General features: G+C 38.1%; 1 protein-coding gene across 2 annotated transcripts in view; it reads right to left on the reverse strand.

Annotated features, from left to right (window-relative positions):
* Window positions 1-467: 467 nt before the first annotated feature.
* Window positions 468-16,291, reverse strand: part of Alcam (activated leukocyte cell adhesion molecule) — a 194,086-nt gene continuing 178,262 nt past the window's right edge. For both annotated transcript variants that reach the window (XM_032900289.1, XM_032900290.1), the window contains 2 exons: window positions 4,806-4,917; window positions 468-3,011 (listed from right to left, as the gene is read on the reverse strand). In XM_032900289.1, the coding sequence (XP_032756180.1) occupies window positions 4,830-4,917 (88 nt within the window). In that variant the 3' untranslated portion in view covers window positions 468-3,011; window positions 4,806-4,829. The remainder of the gene's footprint in view (window positions 3,012-4,805; window positions 4,918-16,291) is intronic.

The following is a 16,291-nucleotide window of genomic DNA, read 5'->3' on the forward strand; positions in this document are numbered from 1 at the left end:
CCTCCCAAATGCTGGGATTATGTGCTTGTGCCATGGCCAGTTTGACTGTCCCCAAAGCATTCATTGTCACCTCTGATGAATATAAGTAGCTCCTTTTATTGGAAAGACAGCACATTTCTGTGAAAAACCATGCATAGATGATTTCAAATGGTGATCTAAACAGAGGTTTAAAAAAAAAAAGAAAGGAAAATATGCCCTTAATCAAAAGCTAAGGATAGTAACCTGGTACCGTAACCCTAAGAGTGAAGACAGGCACCTTTAGAAACTCCTGGGTAAAAACTCAAGGGAACTCCCTCCAGGAAGAAGTCCCGCTAGTTTTATTCTTTTATAATCCATTTTCAGAGCGATGGACAATCACAACAACATTTCCACCTTTTATTAAAGAAAATCACTTCTTGTACATGAACATCCTGTTGCAGTCAAGAGGCAGACAGCTATGAGGGATATGTGAAGACATATTTTTTATTTTTTTTTTTAGGCATAAAGGGGTATGTTAATCCATTGCCACATACAATTCCTATAATTACATATAGGGGGTGAACCGTGAACCAGTTAGAAACCTGTATCTAGTTGCCAACGAGTGCCACTGGAGAAAAGAAACTCCACAAGTTGAAGACTGGGAATTAGCTTCCTTCCAGTGTGACGCGGTACACGGAGGTGCTCTCGAGCAGAGTGAGCTTCCTCCTTTTGCAGACGCTAATGCAGTAGTAGCAATCAATCTTGTCCTCTCTTGTAAACATCTGCTGGTGGTCCAGAGCTCTGAGCCAGTCATGCTGCTGTCTAGGTTCTAACAGCTGTTTGTGGACTCAGTCACCATTGCAAGTGAACACCTTACCCGACTAGAAATAAACATTTTCCCTGCTCTCCTGATGCCCCGTTCCTTCTTTCTGCAAACACATCTTAGGAGTAAGACTTTAAACCTTTGATCTCCCACACCAAAAAAAAAAAAAAAAAAAAAAAAAAAAAAAAAAAAAGAAAGAAAAAAGGAAGGAAAGAAGGAAGGAAAAAAAAAGACCAACCAAACAAAAAGAATTAACAGGGAACTAATCTCACTGCTCACTGTAGTGTTCATGGCTTATTGTGGAAAGCAGGTGTTTAAAACTTTTAGAATTTCTTTAACAAAATTCTAAAGAGAAAACAAAAAGAAATCATATTATTTACAGAGATATACTGAATGGCGTAACCATGCAAAACAAAGAACTTTGGTTTGGTTTTGGTTTTCCCTTTTCCCTTTGGTTTAAATATTGATCAAGATTCAATTTTTTTTCTTGCCTAATAAAACTTCAATAAATCAAAGTTTAGAGGCAAAATAACGTTTTCTTCCCCCTCCCCATATTTTATATAGCATGGAGTCTAATAGAATATTTTATCTGTTTAATCCATACCAATGTACTATAGGAAGCTTTTATTAAACTGAGACACTACTGCTCAGATATCATATGGTTACAAATGTACAACGACACATCTCTCAGTATGCAGAAGTGGCAAGACGTTATCCCCAACCTCGAGCAGAGATTAATCTTTGATTAGTTTCTCATCGCCTTCATAATAGCTTTATTGTTTGAGTCTAAAAGGAAACACCATATTTCCTTTCCCTCTCAAAGAACACAGTTCTATACCTGGAAATCTAATAGGCATATTTTTTTCTTTTCTCAGTTAAAGTTATACACATAAATCTGGGACAAAATTGCGGTGCAGTGTGGTCCCAGAACTGAAGCTTCCACCTGAAAGACCAAAGTTTAAAGTCTAGTCGCAAGTCGCTACTGGCCCTTATCCAATCTACTTCAAAAAGGTCTCATGTACAACACTACCTCCTTAAAAAGTACCTCAGGCAGAAAACATGTTTATAAAGTTACAAATCTGAATGTAACTAAAGATACATAGACATTTTATTATTACACTTTCATGTACTGCTTGATAAATTATGTACCAGTTAAAAACACTAAATTATCTCAAGGTGCATTCAATATCTGTAGCGTAGTTAACAAAAACACACACGAAAAAAATATATATTCTATATTCTGTGGAAAATAACACAGCTTTAATAATGACCACTGTTAAAAATCTGCAATTCTGACTGATATCTCTTCTTTTCTTTTCTTTTTTTTTTTTAAGGAAATAAGTGTCATTTTAAGGCAGTGGATAACCCAAAGGATTTAACACCAATTTTAATTACAGTGATTTACATTGTGATCTGTGACTATGGGGATGCGAGCTGTGATTTGTTTCCACCTTTCTCTGACATATTAGATATTCTTCTTTACATTTTCCTTAATTTTTTTAAAAACAGAATGTAATTTTTTAGCAAGTGTCGTTAAGTAAAATGTTATACAAACTCTGTGTATGTCTTTCTCAGAGAAGATGAAATTGTCAGTTTAAAAGTATCATTCACATGTGGTGTTGCCGTATGTGTTTGTGACTCGCTTCGGGGAACCCGTTGGCACATAGAGACCATCATATCTTATGGTGCTCCTGACTCTCCAGATTTAAAAAAAAAAAATAAAACAGCTTCCGATTGGGCAAGATCCGTGTCCCAATCTCACAACTGCCACCTTTGGGTTTCAGATCCTCACAAGAAAGTTTGGGGCATTACTGATAGCAATCAGAATCAGAACCGCACCTGCTCAGACTACCCATATAAACAATTGAAATAAACATTACATTGTACATCCAATTAACAGCCACTCCCAGAACAAAGCTTACAGTGTATAAAAATAGCTACGTAAAAAATTTACATAAAAGGCAAACTGAAAGAAATCCTCAGTGCAGACATTTACAGAAAAAAAAATCAAACGAAATACAACATATGACCTATTATCATGGCTGCCAAATCTTGTTGTAATTTTATAACTTTATTTCATTGTTTTACTTGAGATAATTCTCTAAGATCCCGGGACAGCTTGGTAGGATGAACATCTTAATACTTGAACCATGAATTGCTGTCATTGTCTTTGTATATGTCTTAAATACAATCCACGTTCATGCTTCAATTTCTTTATATGTTTTTTTCTCTGCAATGATGAAAAAACATAAAAGGAGATAAGTAAGTTACCATAACAATCATTTTTCTTCCATAAACAACAGATCCTTTGTACTAAAAGTGACAATAATTACATCATAGAGGGGATTGTTTAAAGAAACCTCATGCCCTGGGTCCACCTATAATCACAGCCCTATTCATTTTATGAAATAGTTTTGGAATTCATGACTCCTTCATTTCTTCTGTCCTCACTCCATTCTTCCTCCTTTGCCCCCTCCCTCGTTCTGTAAGACATGGCTAATTCATATAAAGTTAGGGGAATAAAGATGTTTCACGGCAACATTTCATTACATTTTTCTTCAAATTTAAAATTCATCTATCCCTATAAATCACTGTCCAATTTGGGGACTTGTCTTCAGTTTTACAGTGAGATGGAACTTAATCCAATTTTGAGGGAAACAGAGAGTTGAGAATCAGTAGATTGCTTACATGGAATTGAGGAAAAGAGGGTAGAGAAGTGGAGAGGAAAGGGTAAAATTGCTACTAGGTATTTGGGTCTCACTGAGCAGAACGGGGGAATGAAATCCATTCTGATTCCTCAATCTTTTTGCCCAGCTGTCAGACTTTACGCACTGACCTTACTTCAATTATCCTAGATTTCTCTCCTAGGTACAGCATTCCGAAGACAATTGTTTCCCATGTCCACCATCTTTGGTATGAAATTAACTCAAATGACTCATTCAGATTGTAACTTGTGGTTAATGTATATTAAACCTAAAGTTCACAGAAGTTGGGCTTTTTACATGTTGTTAGTAGTAGCAGTTACATCCACGAAACACAGGCTAATTAATCCCAAGGGTGACTTTGTTGGTGTCAAAGGGCACAAAGAAGAATGGTAGAGTTATATTTGGTGATACTATTGAGTCATACACCTTTGTGGGGCAGCCTTAAAAATCATACTGTACAGTTAATAAATGTGAATATAAGCAACTTTCACAGCACTCACACATATATTATGCACACATATGTGAATATGTAGGTACTTGTATGCATACATACACCAACATACTATACGTGTACCCTCAAGAAGACAGCCTGTGTGTGTGTGTGGAGTGGGTCTGTCTGTCTCTCTGTGTGAGTGTGTCTGTCTGTCTCTCTGTATGTGTGTCTGTCTGTCTGTCTGTCTGTTTCTCTCTGTTTGTGTGTGTTTGTGTTTGTGTGTGTGGGTGGGTCTGTCTGTCTCTCTGTGTGAGTGTGTCTGTCTGTCTGTCTCTCTCTGTGTGTCTGTGTGTAAGTCTGTCAGTCTCTGTGTGTGTCTGTCTGTGTCTCTGTCTCTGTCTCTGTCTCTGTCTCTGTCTCTGTCTCTCTCTCTCTCTCTCTCTCTCTCTCTCTCTCTCTGTGCACTAGCTTGTCAGTCTTTTCATTAAATTGACTTGGGAGATAGCCGTATAAATATACTCACAATTATGCCACATCCTTAGATTAAAGTATTTATATATTAAAATTTATTCTAATGGATTTTAAAAATAAATTTAGAGTTTGTGCTTACTGAACCCAAATACCAACTTAGAAAATAAAGCCTCTTCGTACGCAGCTAAATTTTTGGCATTAAAAAACAAAATGCAAATAAGATGCTAAGAATCTCAAAAGTGGGTTCCATTATTCAGTGGATAATAATTATGCAGGGGAGGTTATGGATCCTAGGAGGAGCCCACTAGGGAGCTCTAATTAAGAAGTACCTGCAGGTGAAGCTTGGGTTTCATCCCCTAGGGCTTCCCCACTTCCTAGGAGTGACTTCTACAAACAGCCCCCCAATTCCACTTACCAGGACATCTAAACAACTCCTCTCTTAGGCTTCTGTTTTGTGATTGTTTTCTTCTAGCTTTTTATTCTCCTCCATATTACCAAGGTCCTTGTTTACATGTTTTGATGCAGTTCTACAAGAGAAAGAAATAAATATCTCACAGTCACTCAAAACAAAACAGTGTTCTAGTTTGAAAATATTTCTGAAAAGTAAGGGTCAGGATGGGAAATTACAGATCTGTAAAGATTGGCTGAGAACAACACAGTGGAAAGAAAAAAGTAAGTAAGTCTTTAAGTTGAATAGTATTAGCTAATCTTGAATTCAGATTTTACAATTTTGTTGCACTCTGGCATAAGTTGGGCTGATTTTCCTCATGCTACCAGAGAAGTACTTGTTATCATTTCTGATCAGATTTTTATTCTTGGTGTAAAAAAATATTTTGATGTGTCTTCCTTATCCCAATAAACATGCCTTGCTATGAATTTCAACAGGCCCAACGCAATGAACCAAGCCAATGATGGATGAAAACTCTAACTAGAGGGCCAAATTAAGTTTTTCCTTTTTTCTTGTTTATCTCAAAATTTTCCATGCCTCCCCCAAATCTGACTAATATAAATTATAGATATAAAGGTGGAGAGGTGGGTTTGGATGATTTCTCAGACTTTGAGTACATCTGTGTATCTGTGAAAAAGTACTATACTGAACACATAATACCCACCCAAGCCAATGCACCTATCTGAGGAAAATTTGGTGACTTTTGAAAAACTACCTATATAAATATAAATAGTACTGAATTCAAGAAATCAAACAGTGACAGACCTTTACATTCCCTCAGCTACTCCTTCCTCCCCAAGGAGCCATAACTCAGTTTCCACAGGATAGATTTAGCTGTTCATGCAATTTATAGATTAATAGGATCATATCCTACCTATTCATTGGTATTTGACTTTTTAGTGAAAGTCAGCTTTAAGTCTGTTACCTGACTCATTGAGGTAAAAGAAGTCTGTGGGGTAATGGATCATGCCAAGAAACTTGGTAAGGTTGAGTGAATTTAAAAAACCCGGCACCCACCTGAGGACCATAGGAGTTTGCTTGCTTCTGACCAGATTCCTGGCCTAGAGCAAGTGTTTTACTTATATTTTATCCACAACACATAACATAATGGATGGAATATGGGTGGGAACAGAGCCATTTATTCTATTGCATTGACCAATCCAACACACTATACTTTAATGTCCACCTTCTCATCTTCCTGACATTATCGTCACATCATACTCCTGTCGCATGTGGAGGAAGTTAAAACTCCTATACTCTATTGACAGAACTAGAATGATATCATACTCCATGATTTCAGGAGCTGCTGTGATCATTCAGACAGGGTATCCCGAATATCCTATGAGATATTAATCATATATATTAATAACTGCAGTTTTTGTACAGTCAAGAAATCATGGCAATTGAGAGAACACATCTCATAAAATTATTGCTTTTATATTTTGATATTATGATATAATTATATCATTTCCCCATTCCATTTCCATTCTATTCTAATGAGATGCTTTTTAAATGTAGAGTTAAATGACTGAAGATAAACAAAATGAAAAATGCAAACTTATAAAAATACAACGTGGTTAGTATAGCTGTGCTAATATCAGACAATCGGAAACTCATAAGAAGGCACATTGGTAGGCTATATTTTATCTGCAATAATAAATTTTGATACATCAAGAAGACATACCAATTAAAAGGCTATGCACCTAATAAAAGTAAAAATAAAAAAGTAATATAAAGTAAAAATTAACAGAACTACAGGGGTGAATAGATAGAGAATAGAATTCAATATCTCTTTCAGAATAATCGAACGGATGGTTAGATGAATAGTGTGTGTGAGCATGCAGAAGTGATATGTTCTAGGCTACCTCTCTGCTCACAGATATTTTAAAATATTAAAACATAAAAGTGAGCACCTCAATTTTCCGCTGAGGGGGTGGGAAACAGGAATAAAAAAGGTCTGTGATTTCTAAGAGAAGAAAATCAAATGAGCTGTCTTCTCTGATCACATGGGCTTCTTGCCAGTAGGCACTGTCTGGACTGTGTTTCAAAAATGAGGGCACAAGCAAAGCACAGATCTCGGGAAAAGTCCAATTTGGGGCCAGAATGAAGTCAGGGGACTTACTGGAGACAGGTGAAACTATGTAGAAATGAATATAGGGAATTCATAGGGGGCGTTCCTTGATTCCTTGTCTGTCTATGACATCGGATGTGCCTATCCTAATGGCATTTAAGATGAACCTTCAAAGGTATTAAGCCAATTCATAAATAGTTTGAATGTGACTCTAAACAGAAATCAGTGCATAACAACAAAGCGCCAAAGTGCACACCGACTAATAGAAAATTACTGAAATTAGGTAGAACAGACGTCATAGTAACTATGTGAACCTGGGTGAATACAGACTCAGTAATTAAATTGGCAGTCATGCCTGATAAAAGGGGGAATTAAAACGTTTTCAAAATTGTAAAGAAAAAGATGTATGGGAACCAGGAAATTCTAAAACTAAATCAAACACCTTGAGCCAAACTGCAAAATCATTGTGATTCATCTGATAAGCTTATTAACACCTCGAGCACTAAGATAAAAAAATTACTTGAAAAAAGAATATAACTATAAAAATAGTTCAATAGAAATTCTAAAATGAAAAAGGCAAAGCTTTGTGGATGTGTATGTGTGTGTGCGCGTGTGTGTGTGTGTGTGTGTGTATGTGTGTGTGCTTGCAGGTGAATGCATGTGGAGGCTAAAGGAAAACCTGGATGTTTCTACAGAAGTACCATTACCTCTGTCTGTCTGTCTGTCTATCTGTCTAAGCCTTTCACTGGTCTGGAAGTCGAGACATCTTTAAATTGTTCAATATTCTGAAGATTGAAGGCTTGAAACTCTCTACAAAAGAGAATATATCCAAAGGAACTGAAAGTGGAAGACTAACATCATTCTGAAGAACAAATCTGTCAAATTTGAAAACCTTCCTGTCAGCAGACGTGAACTCCGGTGACGTCACGGTTTTAGACTGCAGCGGTGGATCTCAAACTTCCTCATGCTGGGCCTCTTTACTACAGTTCTTCATGTCGTGGTGACCTCCCAACCACAGAGTTATTTTCCTTGCTACCTCATAACTGCAATGGTACTGTTCTGAGGAGTCCTAATGTAAGTATCTGATGTGCTGGGTGTCTGATATGTGCCCCCTATGAAAAGGTCATTTGACCCTCAGAGGTGTCATGACGCACAGGTTGAGAACCACTGGACTAGAGTAAAGTGATACCACAAACATCTTAGATCCATTTAAACTTACTACAGCTCTAGAAGGAGGAACTGAGAAGGAAATTGAAAAGGATACTGCTCATTATTCTAAGAAACAATAAACTGGACATGGTGGAACACAGCTTTGATCTCAGAAATAGAGATTCTGGGGCAGAAGTGCACTAGGCCAAGATCAGCCTGTGCTACACAGTGAGATCCTACTCTAATGACAACAAAAGAAAAAAAAATGTTGGAGCAAAAAAATTTAAAAGATTGTGAAGATTATAAATATGTTAACATAAGAAATACCCTAAAATACCATTACAAAATATGTAATGGAAACACGAAAGCACATGCTTGAGAATTTCTCACATTACGCAGCATATAATTTCATATATTGGAAGACACATAAAGGACTAAGATGATTTAAATGGTTATTTTTCACTTGACCCCGATCATTCCAGAAGACTTCACCCATCCATCACAAACGCACTTTTGTTTCAAGTGCTCTCAGGAATCATTTGAATACAAACAAATCCTAATGTAGTTCATACTAAAATGCTTACAGGAGCAGACAGTGTTACCAACAGTAACCAAAGTTATATGACTAATATGTGGGACTCAATAGACCGCTAGTCATGTGATCACAAAGAATGCACTTAGGGATTCAAAAAATATTTTAAACCTAATAAATAGAAAAACATGATATACTGCTATGTACGGAATGTACGTAGCACAGTGGTGGGCTGGAGCGATGGCTAGGCAGTTAGGACCACTGCCAGCTCTTGCAGAGGACCTGGATTTAATTTCCAATACCACATGGTGACTCACAACCATCCATAACTCCAGTCTCACACCATCTTCTGATCTGTATGAGGACCAGGCACACACACGATACACATATACACGCATAAACAAAATACCTGTATATTTAAATAACTAAAAATTAAAAACAAAACACTTAAATAATAAGTGGTACATTACACCGTGTGATATTGGCGCTTTAAATGCTGTGGTATGAAACACAAAAGCTTAAAAAAAAAATCCTTGTCCTCTATTTTTATTTCAAACACTTAGGGAAAAAAGAGCATGTTAAATCTAAATAGCATAAAAAGCAATGGAAAGTGAAGAACTATCTACGCATGAAAAGAGCGAAATCGAAGGAACCGGGAAAGGTACAATAAAAAAGCCAATGGGATTTTAATTTCCATCCTGTTTACTTTATAGGTGGTAACAGTTGCCCGGAAATTCATTGCAAATTATGTGAAATCATAAAATATGAAAGAAAAGAAAGAGGCGCCAAGATGAGAGTGCTGAAGTGATTTTCTGGAGGGAAGTTACAGTCCTCGGGACGATTCTGGGCTTTCTTCAGTGTGCCAATCCCGGGCAAAAGCAGATGGAGTCATCCTTGTGTGACGTATGGGAAAGGGGGCTGCCACATATAACACAAAACTTGAAGTGTCTTTATGGAATATGTGTTGGTCAGCTTGAGATCGATGGCTTTAAAATTTATAAAGGGATAGGAAACAAACCAATAAAGAAGGGCAAAGAGATAGAAGTTAACAGCAAGGACTTCATGTCTTAGTGCCACTTGCTGACACTGTCACCGCTACCTCCAAGGCCAAGTGCTTCACACGAACGACGCTGTTTATTCTCAATACATTCCATTTTTACAAGGAAATCAATAAGCCTGTCTGCAGTCACACAGCTGGCAAGTAGCAAAGGCAGGAATCAGACTTGGATCTAGACTCTCTACACAGTGCTGTCCAGTTGTGCTACCCTGCTAAGCTCTACTACTGTCAGGTAGGCTGATGGTAGCGTAGGAGGAGTGGGAAGAAAGGAAGGAGGACACCGTTGAGTGCATGTGTACAGGTAAGGTTCACACACACTTTAGTGAGAACTTCTCTCATCTTTAACAATTTTTATTTTATTTTTGAGTTTATAATATAATTGCATCATTTCTTTCTTCTCTTCCTACAAAATTTCTGTATGTCTCTCCTTAGTCTCTTCCAAATGCATGGCTTTTTTTTTCATTAGATGGAATTTTTGAAATATGTATCTTTTAATCTTGGAAAGTTTCTAGAGATTGGAAAGAATTACATGGTTTAGATCTCCATTTCCAACTAACAAAGATAAGATTTTCTTTAAGTCACTCTCTTTAGTAAAGTATATACTAATTGATTTGAAGGACAAAGCACTTCTAAAGCATTTGTCCTTTGTAAATGGATTAATCTATAAATTACAATCACTTCTTGTATTCAATATTTTTTCATCAATAACTTTTTGGTAACTTTGGTTGTAAGAGAAAATTAAAATCATAGAATTTTTTGATATATATTTATTTACATTTCAAATGTTATTCCCCTTCCTGGTTTCCCCTCTGGAAATTCCCTATCCCATCCTCCCTTCCCCTGCTTCTATGAGGGTGCTCCTCCACCCACCCACCTACCCACTCCCGCCTCCCCACCCTGGCATTTCCCTACACTGGGGCATTGAGCCTTCCCAGGACCAAGGGCCTTTCCTTCTATTGATGTCGGACAAGGCCATCCTCTGCTATACATGAGGCTGGAAATCATGGAATCTTAATAAATGAAGATGGGAGTGGAAAGAAACTCTGGCTTAAACCATGAAGGGTAACTTGTGAGGCAGAGAGGGGAAGCATGAGCTTCCTCGGTGTCCTGGCTAGTTTTACGCCATCTTGACACAGATAAAGACATCTGATGAAGGAAACCTCAACTGAGAAAGATGGCTACATGCAAACCTGTAGTGGTGGATGCCATGCAGAAGGATCTGCATTGGGTTGGTGAGCTTCCTGGAGATAGCTCACTCTTGGACAATTTTCCTGCAGATAAATATGAAGATAAACTTTCATAAAAAATAATATTGTCTAGGTGAATTAATGATTTTACAGAACTCCTGATTTGATTTAAATAGTTTTAGGAAGATGGGGGTAATTGATAGAAAATTTAAGTAGATGGTTTAAGTTGTTTTGCCAGAAACATATAATAAAGTTAGAACTAAGAGCAGAAAGTCCTCCCTCCTTTGTAGAACAGTAAGGGCTGCATAGGTCAGTGAGCTTCCATGCATCGCGGTCACATAATTGTACTAGGAAGAGAGACGTAGGCTTGGGGCAAGTTAATGATCAAAGGAAAGATTTCATTCTAGGTTGGGTCTGAGTTCCTGGATTTTGTGATCTAGGGATGTGGTCACAGGCTTTGGTGTGCATCGTGAAAAGGCACGGCTGTGAACAAAGACTAAATAATTCTGAGCACGGCATAGAGAATGGGTGTTCAGTCTAGCTGAACAAAACTTCAAAACTAAGATGTAAGATTGATTATCTTTTTCTTGGTAAATACAAATTGTTGTCAGGTAAGCATAGGAAAAAACTTGCTACTATAGACTTGGCTTGCTTAAACTTCGTTAATCAGTGACAAAAGAATTGTTGCTCTGGAGTTAGGATGAATTTGTGGAGAGAAAGCTAGACGGGAAATGTTTACTTAGGTATGAGTTTCAAAGGAGGATTACACAATCAATAATCCTGTTGTAGTTTCCTTTCATGTAATGAGTTAATCTTTTTTTGAAGAGTATGCTTTTGTGATTGTTTTTTAGAGAATATGTAACTTGTGGTATGAGGTAACCGTTTTCTTCCAGAGAACATTGTTGTGGATGCTATAAAAAGGTTAAGAGAAAAAAAATAAAGTTGTTGGAGCCTGTTGAAACTTTGCTCCATACATCCATACACCAAATGTATATAGGAGCATGTATGCACAGTAGTTAGAGTTTCGCTCCATCCATGAAATGTGAGTATGTGTATATATTTATATATGTAAAATGGCTGGTGTTTGCCCATTGGAGCATGCTTCGTCCACCAAGTGTGTGTGACTGTGTGACTACTTTACACCATAGCTGACCCCACATTCCTTCCTTGGATCACTGAACACATTGTTAGAGCTGGTTTTGATGCTATTTTCTTAATTAGTGATTGATATGGGAGGACAAAGCCCACTGTGGGTGGTGCCATCCCCAAGGCTGTGGGGTCTTGGGCAAGCCAGTAAGCAGTTCCCCTCCATTGCCTCTGCATCAGCTCCAAGCTCTAGGTTCTTGCCCTGTTTGGTTCAGGTCCTGGCTTCCTTTGATGATAAACAGTGACTTGGAAATGTAAGCCAAATGAATGCCTTCCTACCCAAGTAGCTTTGGTCCTGGTGCTGCATCCTAGCAATAGTAACCCTAACTAAGATAGTGAGCATTGGTGTCCATTTTAAGTTATAAGATCCTGAACATATCCTTCCTCCTAAACGATCTCGTTCTCTATAACAGAGGAAAGAAACAGCGCACACAGATGGTGTGCAGTTCCAACATGAGTGTTCAGGAGAAATGTCTAGTTGAAGAACAGATCCCAACAACTGAGGTCACAGAGCTGTTGCCAAAGGCCATATGACTACTAGGCAGACCAGTCTAAATCCACATCTCATGTCGCATCTGAAAATGCAGTGCTGTGAAGAATCTAAGGATGTGCTTTTAAGAACTTCTCAGGAAGCTCTTTCCAATGATATCATTAAGTGATTACTTGGTTTTAGAGTTCTAGGAAAGAAGGTAGAGAGATGATGTGTGCTTCCCTCTATGGGTGGCTTCATTTTAGCAATAATTTAGGTGGGGGTGGGGGAGTGGGAAACTGAAAAGAGGTTCTTGAGCATGTAAAGTCAACAAATACAGCCTAATGCTGCGAGGTATCATTAAAATAAATAAGTAACCCTAGAATTTTATGTTTGTATAACAAAATACTTCATACTAAAATGATTTAATGGGTTTTATAGTTTTCAAAAATAGGCATGCATGTGTCCAATGCATGCAAAACCCTCTTAAAGAGAGAAGAAGTCTTAACTCTTCCTGACCGCAGGGTTAAATCCTGTGATTTATATTTTATGCTATGCCTAAAATATACCACATAAAGGTGCCAAAGCTGTGAGTTTCAGGGCAGGCACCTCGGCATTGGAAAATTGCCGCTGCCAGCAGACTGACCATTGACTCCTGTGCAGGTGATTAGGGGCATAGCCAAGATGATACTTATTTTCCCCTCTTCCCTGGTCCCAACTGTCAGCAGAATGAGTCTGCTCTTGGGTCAACCTTAATGAAAAAACCAGACGTGGAGGAGAGAGCGCTAATCCCAGCTGAGAGGGGGCAGCAATTTCTTGACTTAGAGAACAAACAGTGGGTTTATGGCTACCGCTGTCAGATTGCTGTCCCTAGACTTTGAGACTGTTCTGAGAAATTCCTCACTAAAATAAGGAATGTGTATATCCTCTGCTTTAAAGAAAAAAGAAAAAAGAAAACATCAGGAAAATAGCCTTCCCATTTCAGCTAACAGTGACTACTTGGACCTTACAGCGAGCAGAATATTGGAGGATAAAAATGAAGATAAAAACCCTGAGTCTGCATGAAAACAAGAAGATCCTATTGCACTCCACAGCATGACTGTGTCTGTTACTGTTCTAATACTGATAGAGAAAACAGCCTGGTTCACGGCAGGGAGAGATATGCTTTCCTTACCTTGGAAAAGATAACGAAAACAACAATGATTTGCTTTTTTCTGAGAGCTTCATTTATAAGTTTACACAATACAAATCCTAAAAGGCACCTATTTCTTTCTTGCTACAGAGGTAGATATTGAGTTTGTGAGATATTAATAACTTCAATTTCTTCCAAATACACACGGATCCAAGGTTACTCATGACAGGGTCAGGTAGTTATAGTTTTCCTCACAAACACACTGTGATCTTTTAAAAATATAAATGCTCTGTTTTGACGTGAGTCCTTCCCACTGAGGCTTTTCGGGTCAGAACGATATTAAGAGAGGAGCCCTGGCTCTGCACTTAGTGGTCAATGCCACTGTAATTAAGAAGACAGGCCAGCATATCCTCTTCACCCCATTTCCCTTTTCCTTTATGATTTATGATTTATGGTTGGAAGGAATAACGGGACACTTTTTTTTTTCTTTTTCCTTCTGGATGCTTGCCAAATTGTAAGTAGAAAAAAAGAAAAGGCCAAAGTTGGATGACCCTGTCTTTTAATGCAAATGGAGAGGCCATGCCAACCGCGAATGTGTGGCATGTCCCTTCCTGTGGCACGATGCTAAATGTACAAAGGCAAAGTCCGATGAGGCATCTTAATCGAAAAGCAGTACTACTGAGGCCACAGCGTGCATATGAATTTGTATAAGCATATAAATATATAAATGAATGTTCTCTTCAAACCCACTTGGTAATAATTTTTCCCCTTATCTTTCCAATGATGTTTACTGTAACTAATTCAAAGAACATCCCTCAGATGTTGCTAAGCCTCCACTGCTTTGCTAAGTGCATTGCAAAAAGCTGGTCTTAGAGACTGAACTGAAATCTCTCACCTTGGGTCTGCACTTCCTCTGCCAGTATCTAAAGGGTTTCAACACTCACTCATATAGCAAGAATGTCAGCTTATTCCAGAGGATCAGGCAAGGGATTGAAAGCATTTAGAAATCTGAAGCATCCCACACATTTTTTCAGAAAAGTCTCTTTGCTACATAAGATGAGAGCTTCTGTTATTATGATTACCGATGATATTAAGTCTATCAAATTTGTTACACGTTTCAGTTAAGTAGTAGTCAAGGCTGGACCTTAACTTAAAGGGAGTGCTGGAGGCTTGAATTAATGACAATATTAAAGAAAGTGTCCAGCATTTTTTTTTATCTGTGATTTGAATTTGCGGTTGCCATATGGTAAGAGTTAATGTAACACAAGGACACATTCCTTTTAGTTATAGAATATCTGATGTCTGATGAGCCATTAACAGAGTATGATTAAGATGTTGAGGGTTCTCTTAGGACTTGGAATTCATTTACCCCTAATGCAGAGGATCAAAGTCCATGTCTCAGCTTGTTTTTCTGATACAGAGACTTTTGTGTCGTTTTTTAAATAGGAAGTCCTAGAAGAAGGAATGAAACCTAGATCCTAGGCTTTCAGATGTGTTTCTCATTGTGCATTTATGAGTTGGGATGTATTATTGATCATAAAGAAACGTTTGCAAATACAGGGAGAATTCGTATAAGATTACTATATTACTGTATTAGAATACTACTTCATGGCAATTTTGCATTTCTTCTCACATGGTATAAGCACTCCTCTTTAGGTTTTCCATAGATCCCCTACCTGTAGCTCTATTGGTATATTTGGAGGTTAAATGTTCATATATAATATTCATCATCAACTGCAATGGCTAACTTTATATATCAACTTGATTGGGCCATGTCATATCCAGACATTTGTCATACTGTATTCTATTGTGTCACTGGGTGTTTCTGGATGTGATGAACATAGTTATCAATAGACCTGGTAAAGCTGATTGTTTTCTCTTATGTGTGTTTGTCATCCAACCGCTAAAGATACCAAGAGAATGGGAAGGCTTAGCAGGGAAGGAGAACCACCTCCAGCCCCAGCACTTACTTTGGAACTTGTTCTACTCTCTAGGCTCAGGCTGAAACTCTGACCCTTCCCACTCTCCATCCCATTGGGTCTAGATTGAAACTTATCCCATCGGTTCTCCTGGGCCTCAGCCTTTTGGACAGAGGCTCGAGCTGGACACCTGTTCTCATGCACCTCCAGGTTCTGGCTTAAAGATCTGGAGACTGCAGCTTCAACGACCATGTGAGGTAATTCTCCACCCTGCCTCTTTCCCCTTCCTCTCTCATTCCCTCGTACATACTTCCTGCCTTCTATCCCACCTATGTCTGAACACACATTCCATTCTCTGAGAAAGTCTAACCAACATACCACCTTTCCCAGCTGTGTCTCCCTGCCAGGAAACTCCACTCAGCTCTGGAGCTCACACAGTTAAGGGGTGAGATTAAGATTATGTAGGTTTGAGTTCACTTCATCTCTTTTACTAAGATGTATGTCTTGATATTTTTAGACAGATTAATTCAGACATAATAAAGCATAAAAAAATAAGTTCCAGATTGGTACTAGCTACAGATATTCTGTTGTGGAATATCTGTGTAGTTTATTCTCTTAGAAGAGGTAATTTTAGAGTCCTTATCTGAATCCAGGATTGTGTCCTAGAGTCACCAATGGGACTTTCGAAGTTCCAAAAGGCAAGCCAAACACACAAATAAACTAAACCAAATCAAACCAAAACCAAAATAAATAGTAATACAAAATTCCACATTCCACTTTTCCCTTCTGCT

This window comes from Rattus rattus, chromosome 4 (assembly GCF_011064425.1).
Source record: "Rattus rattus isolate New Zealand chromosome 4, Rrattus_CSIRO_v1, whole genome shotgun sequence".
Lineage (NCBI taxonomy): Eukaryota > Metazoa > Chordata > Mammalia > Rodentia > Muridae > Rattus > Rattus rattus.